The 20,113-nt window shown below is 44.5% G+C and overlaps 1 protein-coding gene and 1 pseudogene across 2 annotated transcripts; one reads left to right on the forward strand and one right to left on the reverse strand.

Annotated features, from left to right (window-relative positions):
• The first annotated feature begins 292 nt into the window (after positions 1 to 292).
• On the forward strand, positions 293 to 9,982 carry LOC148920710 (uncharacterized; annotated as a pseudogene).
• Positions 9,983 to 16,293: 6,311 nt separating this feature from the next.
• On the reverse strand, positions 16,294 to 19,438 carry LOC103342563 (putative indole-3-pyruvate monooxygenase YUCCA10). 2 transcript variants are annotated; one of them, XM_089050232.1, is made up of 5 exons: positions 19,053 to 19,418; positions 18,220 to 18,806; positions 16,956 to 17,189; positions 16,750 to 16,872; positions 16,294 to 16,582 (listed from the first exon to the last, which is right to left on the reverse strand). In XM_089050232.1, exons 2-5 carry the CDS (start codon positions 18,646 to 18,648, stop codon positions 16,403 to 16,405), a joined length of 966 nt encoding a protein of 321 aa, XP_088906358.1. In that variant the 5' UTR covers positions 18,649 to 18,806; positions 19,053 to 19,418; the 3' UTR covers positions 16,294 to 16,402. The 2 variants fall into 2 exon arrangements, with proteins under 2 accessions (XP_088906358.1, XP_088906331.1); XM_089050205.1 differs by having other exon boundaries at positions 18,220 to 19,438.
• Positions 19,439 to 20,113: the final 675 nt, after the last annotated feature.

The following is a 20,113-nucleotide window of genomic DNA, read 5'->3' on the forward strand; positions in this document are numbered from 1 at the left end:
GAACTCAAACTCACGTATGTTGTACCTTGTATTTCTAGGATCGTATAGGATTCGATGGATCGTGGATTGGAGTCCCGGATACTCCAAAATCGTGAACCTTAGGGCAAGATATGCTTTAATTAATTAGTTCCGATTCGGATTGAAATTGTATCTGCTTAGTAAATTGGATTCATTTATATGTTTATTAATGAAATTGTGCAGATGTCAAACCTAATTAGAAGTCGTAAGGTGACGTTGACTGCACAGAGTTCGCCTCCCGGCTCGGCCGTCGTCGGCTGCCACTGCTCCAACGATGGACCACTTGCCAGTTGGTCGGGGTGTCCCATGCGTCGGCATCATCAGCACCATCAATGGCGCAACCTCGTTAGTGCCAGGCGTCATCATCGCCCCTCCAGGCACCATTGATACCACATCGGCTGCACTCTACTGGTGCGTGGGGTCTCAGCCAGGTAAAGATTTCCTTCAACTCTAGTTGTTTTGGACCAATATTTTATAGTTGAATTTTTTATTTATTTAACTTTAAATTTAAATTTCTTTGCAGCCAAGAAGAAAACTCGGGAGCCATGTCGGCAGTTGAAGATGGCCAATGTCACGTGGGTGACCAACAGTCATATCAACATCGGATACGACGAGCGGCATCGAGCTGTACCGACGACAGAATTGCATAGCTCATTAGCCCACAACATTGGTCACGTCATTCGGACCCATTGCCCAATGCAATGGAAGTCTTGGAAGGTCATGCCTGACGAGATCAAGACGGAGGTGCACGGACAGTTGTCGGTGTGTATCCTACCTTTTAATTATTTTTCCTTCAAACTTTATATATTTCTATTACTACTTGTATCTAATTAATTTATTGCAAACCAACTACAATTTAGAGAACCACGACGACGAGTCGTTGGCATATGTCAACAGACTCTTTGTTGAGAGGTACAAGCAGTGGAAGAGCGACTTGCACCATCATTTTCAGGCATTTGATGATCCGCATGCCGCTCTTCAGGAGGGTTGCTCAAATGAGCTTGAGGGGCGGGAGGATAGTTAGGTGTGGCTCTACGCTCATTTTCAGGCGCCCGATTATGTGGTATTTTTTTTATATTAAGTTCAAAATTATTACATGTTTCTTACTAATGTTTATTTAATTTTTTATATTTCATATCAATTTTAACTAATACATTTATTTTTTGTATAACAGAATAAGGCCAAAGTCAATAAGAGCAATAGGAACAAGAAGACTTTTCTCCACCATTCAGGTTCCAGGCCCTTCTCATATAGGATGGACTCACGACGGCGGGTAATAATAAAATTTTTTATATTCAATTTTTAATGTCATTAATATTAATTTGTCTTTTTCGTAATAACATTTTTCTTCTCTTGTTCAATTCAGGGGGGGTCCAAATTCCTGGAGATCGACGTCTTTGGCGACGTATATGTTCGACCTAGGAATGAGTTGCTGAGTCCCTTCATGTAAGTATTCATTTAATTTTAATTTTAAGTATTATTATATGAATGTTTTAATTAATATTTTATGTTATGTTAAACAGACGACGATGGTGGAAAGGAGCCAGTTGGTTCTTCAAGAGTCCGCCTCCCAACTTTCTCCCAATACTCCGCTCAAGTATGTGGATCCTCCACAAGATGCTGGGTTTCAGATCTTGACGTAGATGTTAGATTAGACTCTCAAGAGGAGGCCGGGGACATATTGTCGAGGGATGGGGAATGCCCGGTAGAGGGAACGTAGACCACATGTTCATCGTCGCAGATCAAGCGATCGGTGTGCTTTGGCAAAGGTTGCCGAGCTTGAGTCGGATGTCGTAGCTTCGGAGTCCCTTGCATGGTCCAGCATTCCAGTCCAGCATTTTGATCCCTCGTCGACCTCCGAGCCCGTCCAACCTGAGTATGGCTACCAGGACCTCTGCCCCTATGGACAATGTCCAGACCTCAGCTTGCATCTGCCTGACGACCAAGTAGATTTTGGAACATTGTTTGATTAGTTTTTTACTTTCATAATTATATTTTAAACATCTTTCTTGTAGTATACATTTATATTATTTTTTATAATTTTTTTTCTCTTCATTACATTTTTTTATTGCAATTTCATTTTATTACCAAAAAAAAAACCAAATTTATTTTTTTACAAAATAAAAAAACGTAAAGCTAAATTTTAAATAAATATATTTTATTCTTGCGCGACGAAGACTTTCGTCTCGCGAAAAAGATATCTTGTGACGACGACAATTTCGTCGCATAACAAGAATCGTCGCTCAAATATTGGAGACACGAATTGCACGACAAATACATATCGTCGCGCAAATATTTGTGACACAAACAGCGGGACGAATACAAACGTCGCGCAAAGGTGTCTGAGATGACCAATTGTGTCGTCCATAATCCTTTTGTGCAACGAAGGTTAACCGTCGCTTAGTTTTGCGCGACTAATGAAAAAACTAGGTCGCGCAAAATCTTTCTTCACGCTCTTTGCGCGACGAATTTTCTGTCACGCTGAAATTTGTGCGCCTAAAAATAACTTTGCATGACGAAATGCTCTTCGTCGCGCAAATGGTAAAATGTAGTAGTGTCCGTGAGGAATTTTGCTCGAACACATGGGTGCCTAGAGGTTTCGAATCTGACACCCCTGAACTTAGGCCAAACATACCTTTTCACTACGGTATGACCCTAGTGGCAGTTCATCTTGGTGTTTGGTAGGTAATCTTCTACGATATTAAAAGTAACTACTGTTAAAATGAAAGTATATGAATAAATGATGAGGTAAATTACTTGACTATACTTCGTATTGCCAAGAAGGAGATGACCCTATATGCTTAGCAGAACAAAAGTTATGAAAGTAATTTCAGTCACTAAGGAGTCTAAAGCGGTGAAGGAATCGATTTTTATTTTTTGGGTCAAAGAGGGAAGGGTTTGGACTCTAATCCTTGCATGAGAGAGTACTGTTGGCAACCAACCGCGGAAGCCACAAGCCCCTGCGAATTAAGGTATTGTTTAGCGGTTCTTAAAACATGCTTTCACATTCCTATGTTTGATAATTACAAATTAGTTTGAGTTTTAGGTACTATCCACAAAATGAGTTTTCGAAACTCTAGGGAAGAGATAGTTTCCCTATGTATGGTGTCCAAAAAGTATAACTCTCTATCCATTTCTTAGTAAAAATATGTTCCCATATATCTATCTCAAATAGGAATTGTTAGGTGTGTTTGAAGTTTTTCCATGTGACGATTTTATTGTGTTTTTTTGGAGGACTTTTTGATTTTATAATAGCTCTTAAGTCAACGAACTAATTTGACAAAGACATGCTCGGAAAACCAGACATTATATTGGAATGAGGTTCAAATGTGAAAACAAGGAAAATTGTGTGTAGTACTAGTTAAATTTACTAACATCTCAAGGACGATGTGGTTTCGGAGCAGTAGAAAAAACAACATGAAGTCCAGATTAGGCAAATCATGGGAAAGGCTCCAAATGAAAAGCAGTGCAAAAACAGGAAGTATTTTCTGAACTCTTTTTTTAGTTATATGAAACTACAACTTAGGGGTGGGCATCGAGACTGGAAAACTGGAACACCAAGATGCATCGGATGGAAAAAAACCTGAAAAAAAAAAATAAATAAAACCTTGTTGACTAAAAAGTCAACAAATCGGCACCGAATTGGTTTTGATGCCTGTTTCACACCTTACAAAATCGGATCTGATCAGACTAGACAACCTATGTATTTTTTTTAAAATAAATTATTTAAGTCCAATATTAAATTTCTAATCCCATATATAACTAATATTTTCCCAAACCTAACTTCAAAGCACCTCTCTTTTTTAGACCCAATCATTTATCTTTGCATGAAATTGAGTCATTTGTGAATTTTTAAGCCCAAAAAATAAAATTTCAGTTGGAATTTATAAATAATATATATAGTCTTTCTCTTATCAGGATGTCCGGATTGTTTAGCATGCGGACCTCAATATTTCTTCAGTTTTCTCCTCTTATATATGCTGCCAAATCAAGCCACTACACTGCTATATAAAAATATCCAGTCGGTGTTGTAGAAGTATACATCTTCAAATCATTTTTTACAATGAAACACAGCTACAAACTTTGGAATCTGCACAGTAAACAATCCGGATGTCTGGACCTATATATATATATATATATATAAATTCGGTCCAAAATCGAAAAAACCAAAAACTGCATTGGAATCGGTTTAAACCGAACTAATTGATTTCTGAAATTTGTTTTCACCAAAATCAGACTGAACCGCTGTTTGTGCTCAATAAATCACGGTCATGAACTAATTGAAGAGACTTCCCTTCGGCCCTAGCGCCTACCGTTTCGTCAAGCATTTCACCTTCCTAAAAACAAAAGAAAAGCTGCAAAGGCAGAATCTTCTCGGCCTCGCGACCACAATATTGAAGGCCGAGGCCGAAGGCCATAAAAGACACGACTTAAAAAGGTTGTGGTTAAATCACCATGTGGCCTCAGGGCCCTACGCTTCATTTAATGAAGTAATGCCTCTGACTTCGCAGCAAACCCACTAGTCACAAGAAGCATTAAATGCACAAGGGAAGTGACTAAAGTTAGGATTTGGTGATGGAAATCAGGGTGGTTAGGTGCAGACATTCTCACAAGTAATCTCACGACTTAGGGTCGGATCACCAACCACCAGACTAGGGCATTAAATGCGTTCCCACGGCCAAGGGGGCAGAACCCACGATCAGGGCGGTGGCCGAGATTTACCGAGATTTATGGAGGTCATACCACCATGCTTCTCAACCCCAAACCGCCATGCTTCACGATCCCAAATGCCGATCTGACTACCCACTTACCCCGGCCAGGACTCCACCGCGCAGGTCTTGTCAGCCTCGAATGTCCCTCCAGGACTCCTATAAATACTAAGCTCAGGACTACATTCAAAGGGTTCAAACACCAAACCAAAAGCCTCCCACGAAGCAAATTATATTTTCCTGTAATGCACTTTCAATACCTTTATTTGTTGTCTTTGGAGTAGTGGTAGATTGTAAGGAAAATCCATTCATCAATATATCATACGACCCTTGATTTCCAAGGAGCCGGAGCACCATCCCTGTTATCGCCTCACTCACCCCATATATCATACGACCGTCGCTCTCCGAGCAACGCACCGAGCACCGCCTAAAACCAGCCACCAACACCATCACTAAGCGGCCTTGTAGCTCGGCCGTGAACACAACGGCCGAGATCGGTTCCTCTCGGCCACAATGTCGTTTGATTAGGAGTTGAACGTAAAGCAGCGCAACATTGAAACCATCTTCTACCCGAACCTCATCATCATCTCGACGCACGGTAGACCGTGCTTGCACTCCCGCGCACAACCGCACCCCATCCAAAAGAAGGGCGTCACGTGTTGACGCACATCCTCGGCCCGGAGCACCAGGCCGTGAGATTCGCGATAGACAAACACTTTTGGCCCGCCTAGGACTTGTCAAAAAACTTATGGTGGAAATTAGGCACAGGCAAAACTCAAAAACAAAATAATCGAAATGACTTCCGAGGCTCCCGAGTCCACCTCACCAATCAGCCACCGAGATCAACACGCGGTCAAAATCTCGGCCAGCAGGTGCAATGACGACGGATCGCATGGCGAGTCCCGAGAGAGCAAGCGATCGTGGAAGATCTGATGGCAAAGCAGCCTACAGGATAGAAACATCCTTTGGCCGCGATGGATGATTCTCCTCGGAACTACGAGCGCTTTTCGGAAAGGATGCCTGTGACATCATCCGCAACGCCCCGAGACCCAGAGAGAGGCCAAGAGCGCGAGAGGTTCGAGCCCTACGGCGAAAGCAGACCTCGGCGTCTCTAGCCGCACCCAAGCCGCTAGGCTACGCCAAGATTCTCACCATCGACAAATAGTCGGGGCAATCCCGGCTAACATGGGTAAATCTCGGATGACCTACCCAGCGAGATGACGACGACCCACTCCATGCTTTGGTCAGACATCGGGGCAAAGCAACTTAGATCCACCGCTGCGGCCGTCGGACCATCCGGCCCAAGCAACTCGACCGCTGCCGTCACACAGAATACGGTCGAGCAATCAAACTGTTTCACCATTACATACGTCGTCATTGCCGTTAGGCTCCCATCTTCAGATGCAGGTTCGGCCATTCCAACTACAACCCATATGAACCCGGTCAAACCTACGGCGCATATCGTACCACCCACCGGCTCGCAACGGCGAACCCCTTCAAGTGGCCCGATCGCGGCCCGGAAGCGCCCCTCGGGGCTCGATCGAGGGCCTAGCTCGAAGCGCCGGAAGAATAAGAATACCAAACCATACCCGCCAGAAATTGACCGAACCCTTCTTCCCGAAACTATCGGTTGCCAAAATTCATTCTATTCTCGGGATGGGCGGACCTCCTTCATCGAACACATAGGCCGTTTCTCAGCCCGGTGCGGAGAGGCCGATTCGACGCCTAAGCTCCGTTTATTCATTCACTCTCGACCGCGCGACGTTCTCGTGGTTCATAAACCTTCCGCCGAATTCGGTGAGGGATTGGTCTAACATGGAGAGGATATTCCACGAGCATTTCTATCGGACCAACCGGAAATAACGGTCGCCGAGTGGCAAGGATGAGCCAAGCGTTAGATGAATCACCTCGCTACTACTGCGGTGGTGCAAAGCGTGCGAGGCTGGTGCCACGAACCTACCGGAGTGGGAATTTGTCAAGATGGCGAAGAAGGGTTGGAATTGAATACCGGAAGAAATTCCGAGTTGAATTCGGGACATGCGACTTGATCAACAAGGTGGACCGACACGCATCCTTGTTGAAAGAAGAGGTGCGAAGAGGACGGCTTCAAAGGGACTTACTATTGGAATCCGTAGTCGCTATGCGAGCATAACCCCACAGAGGCCGAGAGCGGCGAAGTTCGGATGAGCTCACCAGGTCGGCATAGACAAGCCATTCGTGCGCAAAGGACTTGTCAAGGTCGACAATAGCCGCACAAAGATTCCCGAGGCCAAGTTCGCAACTCGAGAAACGAAAGCCTACACTTTTGATTTGACAAGGGCTGAAGCTATCTTTGACCTCGTTAACCGCAGAAAAGGTCAAATTGTCCTTCGCCATAAAATTCGAAACCCAAGCGCTCAAAGAAAAGACGCGTTACGTAAATACCACAGTTCTTGGTCTCACAACACCAACAATGCGTCATTCTGCGAGACGCGTCATCCGTGGTTGATATACGAAAAGAAGCTTCAATTCTCAAAAAGGCGGCCATGCAAGTCGACTCTAAGCCATTCCCTCCGATTGTCATCAACATGGTCAGCGCCACCCGGCTCGGGCGAATATAGAGAAGTTCGTCGGCTGCGAAGGAAGGGCCGTTGGCGAACCAGAGCCGATCGTGCGGTCGGTGTAAGCATGAGTCGGTCGGCTCACCGCATAGAAAACAAAAGGAAGGCCATCGAGTCATCTCGACCAACTATAAGGAAATTTGGCGTAATCGATCGACGGCCAGCGAGAAGAGTTGTTTTCGACCGACTAGGGCACAAGGCCCGATACCTCGGTAGGCCACGAAGACGAGCCGCTTCTAGGTGGGTGAAGACTTTCAAACCACCGGTCGTGCGGGATGAATGTTGGTATCATGCTCGACACGGAGGCAAGACCGAACCATCGACAAAGACCCAAACAGAAGGATGCGAGGCAAGTTCGAGCGAGGATCGACGGCCCAGTCGAGAGGTTAAGCGCCAAAAGAAGATGGCAGCTGCAGACGAACCACCATCGATGCCAATCATTCCCCACTGCGAAGGTCGCCAGATGTCAAGCCTCCAAGGGCGTGGTGCCTAAGCGGGACGATTATCCCCACGGAATGGCGGCCGTTTGGTCGAGCTAAAGGCGCGGCCCCGGAGGGAACGGATGAAGGCATCATTGATGTCTACCACGGAAGGGACCCTTCTTTTGGCCAATGGTTTGTCCTTTCTCATGGAATTCCACAAGGACCACTATGCCATCAACCTATCTTGCATGACCCAAAACAGTGAAATCGTGGACTTGGCTCTCGAAACACCAAGGCGTAAAAGCTCCTCATTACCACAAATCCAACTCGGCCATTAAGGCGTATACCAAAGAACCGAGAGGCGGGGCAAGAGGATGCCAGTTCTGACTGGCGAGGGAAAATTGGAGGCCAAGGCCCCCTTCGTCATAAGCGATTTGGAATACCTCGGTCGATATTTTACTATGACCCCGGCCGACACCATCTTTGGTCGACGACCGAGGAAAGGGCCCGGGTAAGCCGGTTGGATGATTACTTAGCAGCCAGGGATGCGTTAGCTAAGGCTAGGCAAGCCCTAGAGGAGGAAGTCGAGACCTCGAACCCCCTAAGACCAAAACAACCACGATGGCCTTCTCTTTGGTCACGAGGTCGAGGATGACTCTGCGTTGGGACTCTCCGATGAGGACTGCGATGGGATCCTAGGGATGATCGAGGAAAAGACCCTCGCTAGTGATGGCAGCTAGGTCAATAAAGAGTCTGCAGTAGGGGAAACCAGTGAAGCTAAAGGAGGTCGGCATGAACATGGTTTTGGTGCTACCGTCTTGAGTTTTCAGCCCCAAGAGGCCAGGACCAACGGCTGGATAATGACATGGCTGAGGAATAAGCTTGATCGAGGCCAAAGACAAAGAAAGAATTGTTGGCTGTGGCTTTTAACGAGGTAATACCCAGAGACGAGCCAAACAAATCACGACACCTCAATCCGTTATACATCTCGGCTCATGTGGAGGGTGTGCTGTATCCAAGGTCTTCATTGATGTGGGGCTACGGTCAACATCCTTCCCTATTCCTGATGAGGAAGCTGGATAAGTCAAGGAGGACCTCATCCCGCGATGTGGTCATGAGCAGCTTTGTCGACGATAAATATAAGACTATCGGGTGTTGCTGTTAAAAATCACCGTGGCCGCATACCGTCATCCCTCTTCCAACTATTGTTCTTCTGGGACGGCCAAAGGGTGTCCATACACCCAGCCGACAAAAAACCATTTGAAACCAATGTCGTGCAAGCACGAATTTATGACGACAACATTTGATGGGTTGTCCTCACCGCCACGATGCAAGCGGCCGGCCAACCAGGACAACGGCTCGAAAGTGTTGGAGTTAGGCGCGAGAAAGTTCGGCGAGATTCGCGCGAAGTATTGATCGACCTCAGCCGACTGTAGATGACAGACAAAGCCACTAGAGAGGAGGGAGCGGCCGTGGCGACTTCTTTGGAAAGGCTGCTGGAACATTGGGCGAAGGAATCCTTACAGCCAAACTCGCCGATCAACTTGGTCGAATTCCTCCACGAGTCGGATTAGTCGGACACTTTGGCCTTTAATGACTTGGGAACGGCACCCGAGATGGAGGATGACTACCCCGAGGTCCAGGACCCGTTACTAGAAATAAATGTAGGACCGACCCGAACCACGACCTCTTTTTGTAAGCCACTTTTGAGCCACTGAATTAGCAGGTGAGATTATCGGCCTGCTTCATGAATATAAGAATTGTTTTGCTTGGGATTATCATGAGATGCCTGGATTGCCAAGAAGTTTGATCGAGCACGAGCTAAAAATTAGGGAGGGATTTAGGCCTTTCCAACAATCGCCGAGGCGATTCTCGACCAAAGTACGACTTAAGGTCAAAAGGAAATTGAACGGCTTCTTAAAGCCGGCTTCATCTGCATGGCCCGATCGTTGAGTGGTTGGCTAACATTGTACCGGTGTTGAAAAAGACGGGGGCTTTAAGGATCTGCACCGACTACAGGAATCTAAACCTCGCGACCCCCAAGGACGAGTATCCCATGCCTATGTCCAACCTCTTGGTGGACGAAGCCGCGAAGCACGAGCTTTTGTCTTTCATGGGCGGCCACGCTGGCTACAACAAGATCTTCATAGCCGAGGAAGATGTCCACAAGACGGCGTTCAGATGTCCGGGCGCAATCGGGACTTATGAATGGATAGTCATGCCATTCGGCTGAAGAACGCCTGCAACGTACCAGCGAGCTACGAACCTTATTTTTCACGACCTAATTGGCCGAACCGTCGAAGTCTACATCGACGACGTTGTTGTAAAGTCCCCATCCAAAGCCAACCGTGTGGGACACCTCTGACAGGCTTTCAATCACATGCGGGCACACACCTAAAGATGAACCTAAGAAATGTGCCTTGGCATCACCGCCGAACTTTGCGGCTTCTTGAGTCCACGGGATCGAGATAGATAAGAATAAAGTCACAGCCATTATGGCGGCACCGCCGAGGACCAAAAAGGAACTCCAGTCTTTCCTCGGTAAGGTCAACTTTTAAGGCGGTTCATATCTAATTTGGCGGGAAAAAGCCGGCCATTAACTCCTCTGCTCAAACTAAAGACAGGCTCGTGGGGCGAACATCAAGCGGCCCTCGGCGACATCAAGCAATATTTATCTTAACCACGGTCCTTATGCCACGAAAAGAAAACCCTTGAGGCTTTACATTCGGCGGAAGGCTCTATCGGTTGTCTGCTGGCCCGAACAGCGAGTATGGCGAGAGCAAGCGATGCATTATCGAGCCGCACCCTTAACATGGCCGAGCTAAACTATTCACCGATCGAGAAATTATGCTTGGCACTTTATTTCGCGGCCACCAAGTTGCGCCATTATATGCTTCTTTCGGTTGTTCAGATCATCTCCAGGACCGACCTCATCAAATACATGCTTACTCGGCCAATCATACGCGGCCGGATCGGGAAGTGGACGATGGCATTGTCCGAATTCACCTTCCAATATGTGGCTCAGAAGTCGGTCAAAGGCCAGGCATTGGCCGATTTCTTGGCCTACCACCCGGCTTAGGGGCAAGAGGGGGAGTTGGAGGTTGAGATCGGCATGGCCCATATGGAGAAAAGCTACTGGATAATGTACTTTGATGGCTCCAGTATCAAGGCCAGGTGCGGGGTCGGGGTCGTGATCGAATCCCCCCAAGGCCAAAGGTGGCAATTTGCGTTCCAACTTGATTTCAAATGCACCAATAATCAGGCAGAATATGAAGCACTCATCATCGGTCTCGAAATTCTAAAAGAAATGAAGGCGACTGTGTCACGGTCTCGTGATTCTCGGTGGTAATTAACCAACCGGCCGGGAATATCGGTGCACGGCGAGAATTTGACCTTGTATTATGTAACGGCCCTCAATCGGCCGCGAATTTTCTAGGATCTCCTTCATTTACGTACCATGAGCCGAAAACCATGAGGCCAATGAGATGGCCTAGTAGCGTCGGTGTGAATATTTGGACGGCGACCATGACCACATAATAAAGGGTCGAGAGGCGCACCACAGCAGGCTTTGGTCGAGCGAGGAATGGCGGCGCAAGTATCATCGGCCGAGGTTACCGGCGAGGTCGAAGCGGCCGGCGACTAGCGCTACCCCATAGTTAAGTATCTACGCGATCCCTCCGGCAACCATGAAAGGACTACTCGATTCCGAGCTCGGTGTTATTTGATTTATCCGAACGAGCTGTACCTAAAAGGATCAGACAGTTTATTGCTTATATGCCCCAGCGCCGAAGATATCGAGGTTATCATGGCGAATCCCACAAAGGATTTGCGGCGCTCACCGATCGCGTTGAGATGAGATGGTTGATCCGAAGGCACGGCTATTATTAGCCGACCATTTTAAAGAACTGCATAGAATATGCGAAGGGGTGCATCAAGTGTCAAATCTACGGCCTCATACAAAGGGTACGGTGGCGCCCTCTACGGTTACTAAACCATGGCCGTTCGGGATGGCCCGTGGATATCATCGGCAAAATCTACGGGCGCGTCCAACCAGACGCTGGATTTTGGTAACAGCGACTATTTCACTAAATGGGTCGAGCGAAGTCCTATCGGTCCATTTCTAGCACAGTCGATTCTTTGAAAATCACATCGTCCTGATTGATATACAGAAACCATCACGGTCGATAACGGCACGGTATTCGCATCAGCCGAGACTCGAGAATATGCCAAAAGGATGGGGATCAAATTGGTCCACTCGACACCCTACTACCCACAGTCTAACGGACAGGCCGAGGTGAGCAACAAGGTAATCAAGGGTATCCTCGAGAAAATGATTGAGGAAAAACCTAGGGCATGGCACGACTTACTCCGTGAGGCCCTCTGGGCTTACCGAGTCTCGAAACGATCGGCTACTGGCACATTCCCTTATGCCTTAACCTACGGTCATGACGACATCGTTCCGATGGAGCTAAAGGTTCGGTCTCTCCAGGTGACCGAACAACCTGGGCAGGAAGAAAGGGACTATGAGCAGGCCATGGCTCAGGAGCTAGAAGATTTGGAGCAATCCAGGCTCGACGCCTATAACCTAATGCAGGCACAAAAGCAAATCGCGGTGAGGTCCTATAACAAGAAGGTGAAATAAAGGACTTTCGCCGAAGGTGACTTGGTATGGCGTGTTGTGCTTCCTATCGGGACCAAGGACCCTCGGTTCGGCAAATTCTCACCCAATTGGGAAGGGCCGTTTATTATCGAACGGATCCTTGGGCGAGGTGCATTTCAGTTAAGAGATATGGATGGGGAATGACACAACTTGCCAATAAACGGGCCATATTTGAAGAAATATACCCCGTCATTATGGGAGACGACCAAGAATGGGTTATGAGATTTGCAATCGGCAAAGATAAAAGAAAAACCATACATTCGGTCAGAAGAAAAGGGGATCATACTTCATTTAGATTAAAAGAAAGGGGTCACGGTTACAAAAGAACGGCCGGTCATGGCCGAATGAAACATATAAGTATACATGTGCAAAAAATAGAATACATCCTAAATCTATGGGTAGCCGCTTCTTGATCCCCTTGCTTGAACGGGTAGAAGATTCTTCCCTAGACGGTCCCCCCACCGCCCACGGTTCCACTAGCCACGGCCATGGGCAAGGCCGTCACTGGGCATGGGCGAACTAGGTCGCAATCAAGGCCGTCACTCAGGACATGGCGGGCCGTCACTCTGGACAAGGGTGCAGCCTGCTAAAATCAGGGTCGTCATTCCAACCATGGGTATGGACGTCACTCTGGACATGGATGAAACCGAGTCGCAATCAAGGCCGTCGCTCGACCATGGCGGGGCCGTCATTTTGGGCACAGCTGTGGTGGGTGAAGCAGGGCTGTCACTCCGGCCATGGGTGCAACAAGGTGCTAGGCCAAACGGACATGGCCAAGTTGGAATTGTCATACCAAGCCCTTCCATCTTCATCGATCGCATTGCGGTTTCTCCGCGACCTCATCGAAGGAGGTCATTCTCCCCCAGGGCGGAAGGAATCTCGGCCATACCACGACCTTGGCCCACGTCGATGTTCGGGACGAGGTTGTTGATGGACAGCGGAGGGAGTAAACCATCTGGATCAGGCCACGGCGCGGGATTCGTGGATATGGCTCAACCTTAGTTCGGAGAAACTACAAGGGAAGGCCACTGGAGCAGAAATGAGTGGAGAAAAATGAAGAAGGCCAGGCTTTTATATTGGCGCTAGAGTTTGAAATGAAAGTGCATGGCTCTCTCGAGAGACGTAGCATCGTACGATCGCATGCGCGATGATGTGGTGGAAGCTCGAAGCCGTCGTTTCATTTAACAAGATAAAACGGCGGTTTGCGCAATAATGGCATGCGAGGCGTGCTTGCGCATTTAATGCGCCGATTGACCTACGCATTTAAAGCACAAGTTAATCACTTCCGGGAAGGCAAAGGGTCCATCCCTTGGAATCCTTTCGACCTCTACCCAGGCCGCGACCGAAGAATCTAAGGATGTGGGGGCAATGTTTGTGCTTAATAAATCACGGTCATGAACTAATTGAAGGGACTCCCCTTTCGCCCTAGCGCCTACCGTTTCGTCAAGCATTTCGCCTTCCTAAAAATAAAAGAAGAGCTGCAAAGGCAGAATCCTCTCGCCTCACGACCACAGTATTGAAGGCCGAGGCCGAAGGCCGTAAAAGACACGGCTTAAAAAGGATGTGGTTAAATCACCACGTGGCCTCAGGGCCCCATGCTTCATTTAATGAAGTAATGTCTCTGACTTCGCAGCAAACCCACTAGTCACAAGAAGCATTAAATGCACAAGAGAAGTGACTAAAGTCAGGATTTGGTGATGGAAATCAGGGTGGTTAGGCGCAGACATTCTCACAAGTAATCTCATGACTTAAGGTTCGGATCACCAACCACCAAACCAGAGCATTAAATGCGTTCCTACGGCCAAGGGGGCAGAACCCACGATCAGGGCGGTGGCCGAGATTTGCCGAGATTTATGGGGGTCACACCACCATGCTTCTCAACCCCAAACCACCATGGTTCATGATCCCAAATGCCGATTTGACTACCCACTTGCCCCGGTCAGACTCCACCGCGCAAGTCTTGTCAGCCTCGAATGTCCCTCCAGGACTCCTATAAATACTAAGCTCAGGACTACATTCAAAGGGTTCAAACACCAAACCAAAAGCCTCCCACGAAGCAAATTATATTTTCCTGTAATGCACTTTCAATACCTTTATTTGTTGTCTTAGGAGCAGTGGTAGATTGTAAGGAAAATCCATTCATCAATATATCATACGACCCTTGATTTTCAAGGAGCTGGAGCACCATCCCTGTTATCTCCTCACTCACCCCATATATCATACGACCGTCGCTCTCTGAGCAACGCGTCGGAGCACCGCCTAGAACCCGCCACCAACACCATCACTAAACGGCCTTGTAGCTCAGGCCGTGAACCTGACGGCCGAGATCGGTTCCTCTCTCGGTCCACAATGTCGTTTGATTAGAGTCGAACGTAAAACAGACGCAACATTTAAACCATCTTCTACCCTAACCTCATCATCATCTCGACGCCGATGAGCCGTCTTGCACGCCGCGCAACCGCACCGCATCCAAAAGGATGTCATGTGTTGACACACATCCCCTCACCGGAGCACCAGGCCGTGAGATTCGCGACAAACAAAGAACCGCACTGGTTAAATAGTATCAGTTTCGATTCCAATGTGAGATAGAAACCAAGCCAAACCGGACCACACCCACTTACAACCCATATCAAAGTAATTATAAGCTATAACACAAAAACAAAAACAAAAACTAGAACTTTGGAATCTTTAGCTATTTCAATTTAGAGGCTTATGCTGATGGATGACTACATGATATATTTGTGGATTAGTGACCAAAAATTTATGGGCCCTCGACTAAAAAATGTACAAGCTTTCAATGTAATTACCTATCAATCAGAATTTGGGTTTGATGGTGCCTGCAAGCATGAACATAATTTGGGTAGGGATCCTGTAAACTATCAATCAATAGGAATATTTATAATTTCAAGTAGTTAATATCTTTGTTCACAATGTGACAATATAACATGTCAAACTATCTGACAAAACGAAAGTTACACGTATATATTTTGTCCTTGAATCTTCTAGGACAATAAAAACTCTTAATATATTTAAGAAAAATCAAATTTAGCTTCATGATCAACTTCTAAAAATAGGTATTTTATGTAGAAGTAAAAAATATACATCTATTTTGTACAAGTAAACAAAATCCCTAATTACATGGAATTCAAATACAATTAGGAAATAAACTTTCCTATTCTAAGTATACGTGCTAACACTCCCCCGTAAGTTGGTGCACAGATATTGCTAATGTCCAACTTGATAGTGCTAACACATTGGTAAGGATGTCCGCTAATTGATCTTCAGTTTTCACAAGAGGCACGGTAAACAAATTAGCTTCTAATTTCTCTTCAATTAAATGTCAATCCACCTCCACATGTGTATTCTCGTCATGTTAAACTGGATTATAGGAAATTCAATATAGCAACTTGATTGGCATAAAATAATTGGATAACCGACCCTCCTCTCTAAACCCCAACCGTTAGTTTGCCTCCAGAAATTCCTTTTTCCCTTTTTTGAACTCTCTCTCCCATTTTGGACCTTTTTTCCTTTGTAACCAGCTGAGCTAAACCCTAATGTTCACTTTTAAATATGCCATCTAATGTGCCAGCCTTAACCCTAGCGCTAGAACCCTAGCTAGCCTCTTAAAATGTATAGGAAGGTTAGCTTGCTCACACTAACCTGCTTGGGCTTTCGTAAATTAAAGTATCTTGGGCCTAAAATTTTAGATTAAGCTTAGGTATGCTCGACTCTATTCACAAACATACCATAATATAACATAAATTATAAGGAAAAATCTTAATTAAACATGTCGGGGCTTACGAGTATAGTGTGCTAGAAACCATGGGCATCACAGTGTTGAAAACATGACGAACAAAATGACATGCAGGAAAATGCACCAACTATAAACGCAAAGACTAGGAATCCATAAACAGTGATTTATGTCTTATACAACACACAAATACACCCCTGTCTGCATACGTGCATTACTAGTGCCCATGGAATGCACATTAACTACTTTTGTGCCATTAGTGTAAGTTGATAGATGTCTTCAGTTACAGCCTTTGAATCTTTGAAAATCCCTGGCAGTCCCTTCCCTGTTAATCCAACACAATAAACACCTTTCTCGCCCTTCCAGTGGTTTGGGTACTTCCCTTTAGGCTTTCCATCATCTGTAAGAAGGAACTTGTAGTCCTGCATCCACAATTAAATAATTAATCTCTCTCTCTCTCTCTCTCTCTCTCTCTCTCTCTCTCTCTATATATATATATATATGCATATCATGCCAAATTAGTGAACAATTACTCAATACATTAAATCTTTGCTCTCGGTTTAATATTCAATAAAAAATATAAAATTACCTTCAACCATTTATGTGCTACGCTTTTGTAACCAGTTGCCAACACAATAGCATCAAAACACCGTCGTTTACCATCTTTGAATTCCACAGTGTTCTGGTTTATACTCACGACATCTGGAAAAACCTGTATCAAAACAAATATTACGAAGAAATTCTGTTAAGTATGTATCCTTTCATTAGAGATATAATATATGTTACAATATTTACCTGAATCTTTTTGGAGCGAATTTTCTTGATGGTTCCACGATCAATTACTGGAGTCTTTCCAGTAAGTGCTTTAAAGAGAAATGGCCCTTCAACTGGGCGATGAATGCCATGGCTGGACAAATCACTGTAGCTCAATTTGGCAAGCAGTGACACAAACTTGTCCACTATTTTCAGTGGGAGGTAATTCGACAGAAGCATGCCAATGCCAACCATTTCTTTGCTCAGCACATGAATCTGTTCAATAATAAAACCGGCATGTTATTTAAAAAATATATATATTTAAATATGTAATACTTTTGAGAATTACATTTATAAGGGCCTTAATTAACTAGTTTCTTTTATTTTATGTTTTTCCTTTTGTACAAATGTTATTCAAAACAATAACCAATCATTATATGAGGAACTTTAGCCAACATGGTCTAGTCCAATGAAAAAGAGCCTTGATTTACAGATTAGTGATCACAAATTTGAACCCCCAGTAATGTGCATGCGTGTGAGAAACCTTTATATCTTTGCAGTTTAGACTATATGCTTGTATTAAAAAAAATTTAAGAAACCTTAAAAATGATAAAATAAATTTGCTTGGACTAATCCTAACAAATTTAATTATATGCTAGAGAAGGAACCGGACATACCACCCTTCCTTTTGGTTTTAATTTTGGTAAAATCAAGGAGATAAGTGCTAGTGGAAAGAAAACGAGACATACAATTTTTTTTATGTGAAAACAAAGTGAATAATTAATATGGAATAAAGATCAAAGACAAAATTATTTCTTATCTTCTCAAAAAATAAATAAATAAACATTATCAAGCATATTGTTTATTATTCTTTCTTCCGGCCTCTCTGAATCATTTTAGTTATTTCACCACAGATTCTCTCCAGATCTTTAATTATTTAAAAGAAAAAAAACCACAAAAAGTTAACCTAATAAAGAAATTTAACATCAAAGAGGTGAAACGCTTAAACTTGACAGTTGTCGTGCCAAGTACCTCATGCAAGCATTCAAAACGAGAGAGAGAGAGAGAGAGAGAGAGAGAGAGAGAGAGAGCGCCGTTCCAGCTTCATATATACCAGAGAACAATAAAATATTAGGTTACCTCAACGCCCGCTGCATGCAAGATAGAAAAGAAGGAGACAAACACATTATATGCACCCTATAGCTTAATTAGCCAACTTATTTTCTATATGTCCGGAAAGTAGTGAGAAATTAATTTCTAAACTGAAATGGTAGGTAGCTAGAAGAGAGGTGATGTGTACTCTTACTTGGCTTCTAACAACAATGGACGTATGTGCTCCATTGTCTGCAAGATCGTTGCTGATTTCCATCCCAGAATTGCCACAGCCAATTACCAAAACCTTTTCATCTTTAAAAACGGCCCCGTTTTTATAGTCAATGGAATGAATCACCTTTCCTGGGAAGGTCTCCATCCCAGGCAAGTCGCTGGGGAGAAAAGGCTGGCTATTTTCTCCAGTTGCAACCACCAAGAAATCCGATGCGATCTCATACACCGTCCCGGAAGCGGTGTCTTTCACTGTCACCCTCCACTTGCCTTCCTCTTCATCGTAAACAGCCTCCTCCACGTCACTGCAGTAGCGAGGGTTCACGTTGAACCTGGCCACGTACTCGTCCAGGTAACGAATGAAGTCGTCTTTCGACATGAAAATGGAGGTTCGGAAGGGATGGGACATCATCGGCAAACTGCAGAAGCTCTTTGCCAAGTGAAGATTCAGACGGTCGTAGGACCGCTTCTTCCAGAGGGACCCACAACAGTCCTCCTTCTCAAGCACAAGATTTGAAACTGACAGAGAATTGAGCAAGGCGGAGGTAGCAATGCCAGAAGGACCAGCTCCTACAATCACCACCGACACACTAATGTTATTATGATTACTATTACTATTATTGTTATTATTCTCATCCTGCATGATCAGAATCAACTCCTCCGCCATTTGATTATCTCTTAGTTCTCCTCCCCACTATACTGAGACTCACTCAACTGAATATGAACCAGCTGAGCTGATATATTTATACACAATATAAATAAATAATTAATTAATTGAGAGCAGTAGACTGGTTTCTGGAGATGAACAAAACCCACCGTTACGTGTTCTACAACCGTCCGATTGTTGATGTCAGGTGTGGTTTTTAACGCTTGCCATGATGAAATCTTCATTGGCGCTTTCACTGTAAAACGAGGGTTTGCTGACAACTCAGTCTGGATATTAATTCACAAGGGTTTCACTACATACGCCCACCCATACATGCATCTTGACAGATAATCCATCCTTCCATAGAGATGTGGAGTTTCTTTCTGGATTTCTTTCCTCATTTCTGTTTTCATTCGAACTATATGAACACTTCTGGAGACATCGAATTATGATGCTTCGCTGGATCGACATCTTAATTTCAATCTTCTCCTCGATCGACATCTTAATTTCAAGTTAATTATATTACTTTTGTACTAGCTATAGCTCTATATGTACTTGCAAACAACCATATATTATGTGGAGGCATGATTTTAACTAGTTAGAGTTTTTTCTAATATTTAAATATTACATTTTACATTTAAGTTAATTATTTTTAACCATATTAGATATTAAAGATTTTTCCCTAAGTTCTTATTAGAAGTCATTTTACAAATGGGTAAATTTATCTTTAAAATTTGAAGATAAGGTGGGTGGGGAAATAGGACAGGGTAGCAGTCCTTTGTTATTAGGTCTGAATCATTAGGTAAATCATTCTAGCTACATAAAATCATCTAGGTATATAGAAAAATAGGTATATTAAGCATGTGGTAATTAAACAAAAGGTAGGTTAACCATCTTATTAGGTATATTAACCATTCGGTAAAATGAGGAGGGCTTGTTTTTTTTTTTTTCAGTCAAGAAACAAAAACATTACAAAGAAGATCATCGAGAGATCTTAACACCATATATAAATCAGGGATATTTGTAGAAATGTGACCTGAACTTACACCTTAATTTCAATTTCTCACTTTAAAAAAAAAAAAAAAAAATGTCACCTGAATTCTTTAGAATCTATAATTTGTCATCTGACTTTAACATCATCCAATTTTTCATCCATGATTAAGGGTATTTTAGTCTTTTCATTTTTAAGGGTGGTTTAAAAATGGAAAAATCATTATACAAAATTGTATAT

Source organism: Prunus mume, linkage group LG1 (assembly GCF_029339155.1).
Source record: "Prunus mume cultivar Tortuosa linkage group LG1, ASM2933915v1, whole genome shotgun sequence".
In the NCBI taxonomy this organism is placed as follows: Eukaryota; Viridiplantae; Streptophyta; class Magnoliopsida; order Rosales; family Rosaceae; genus Prunus; species Prunus mume.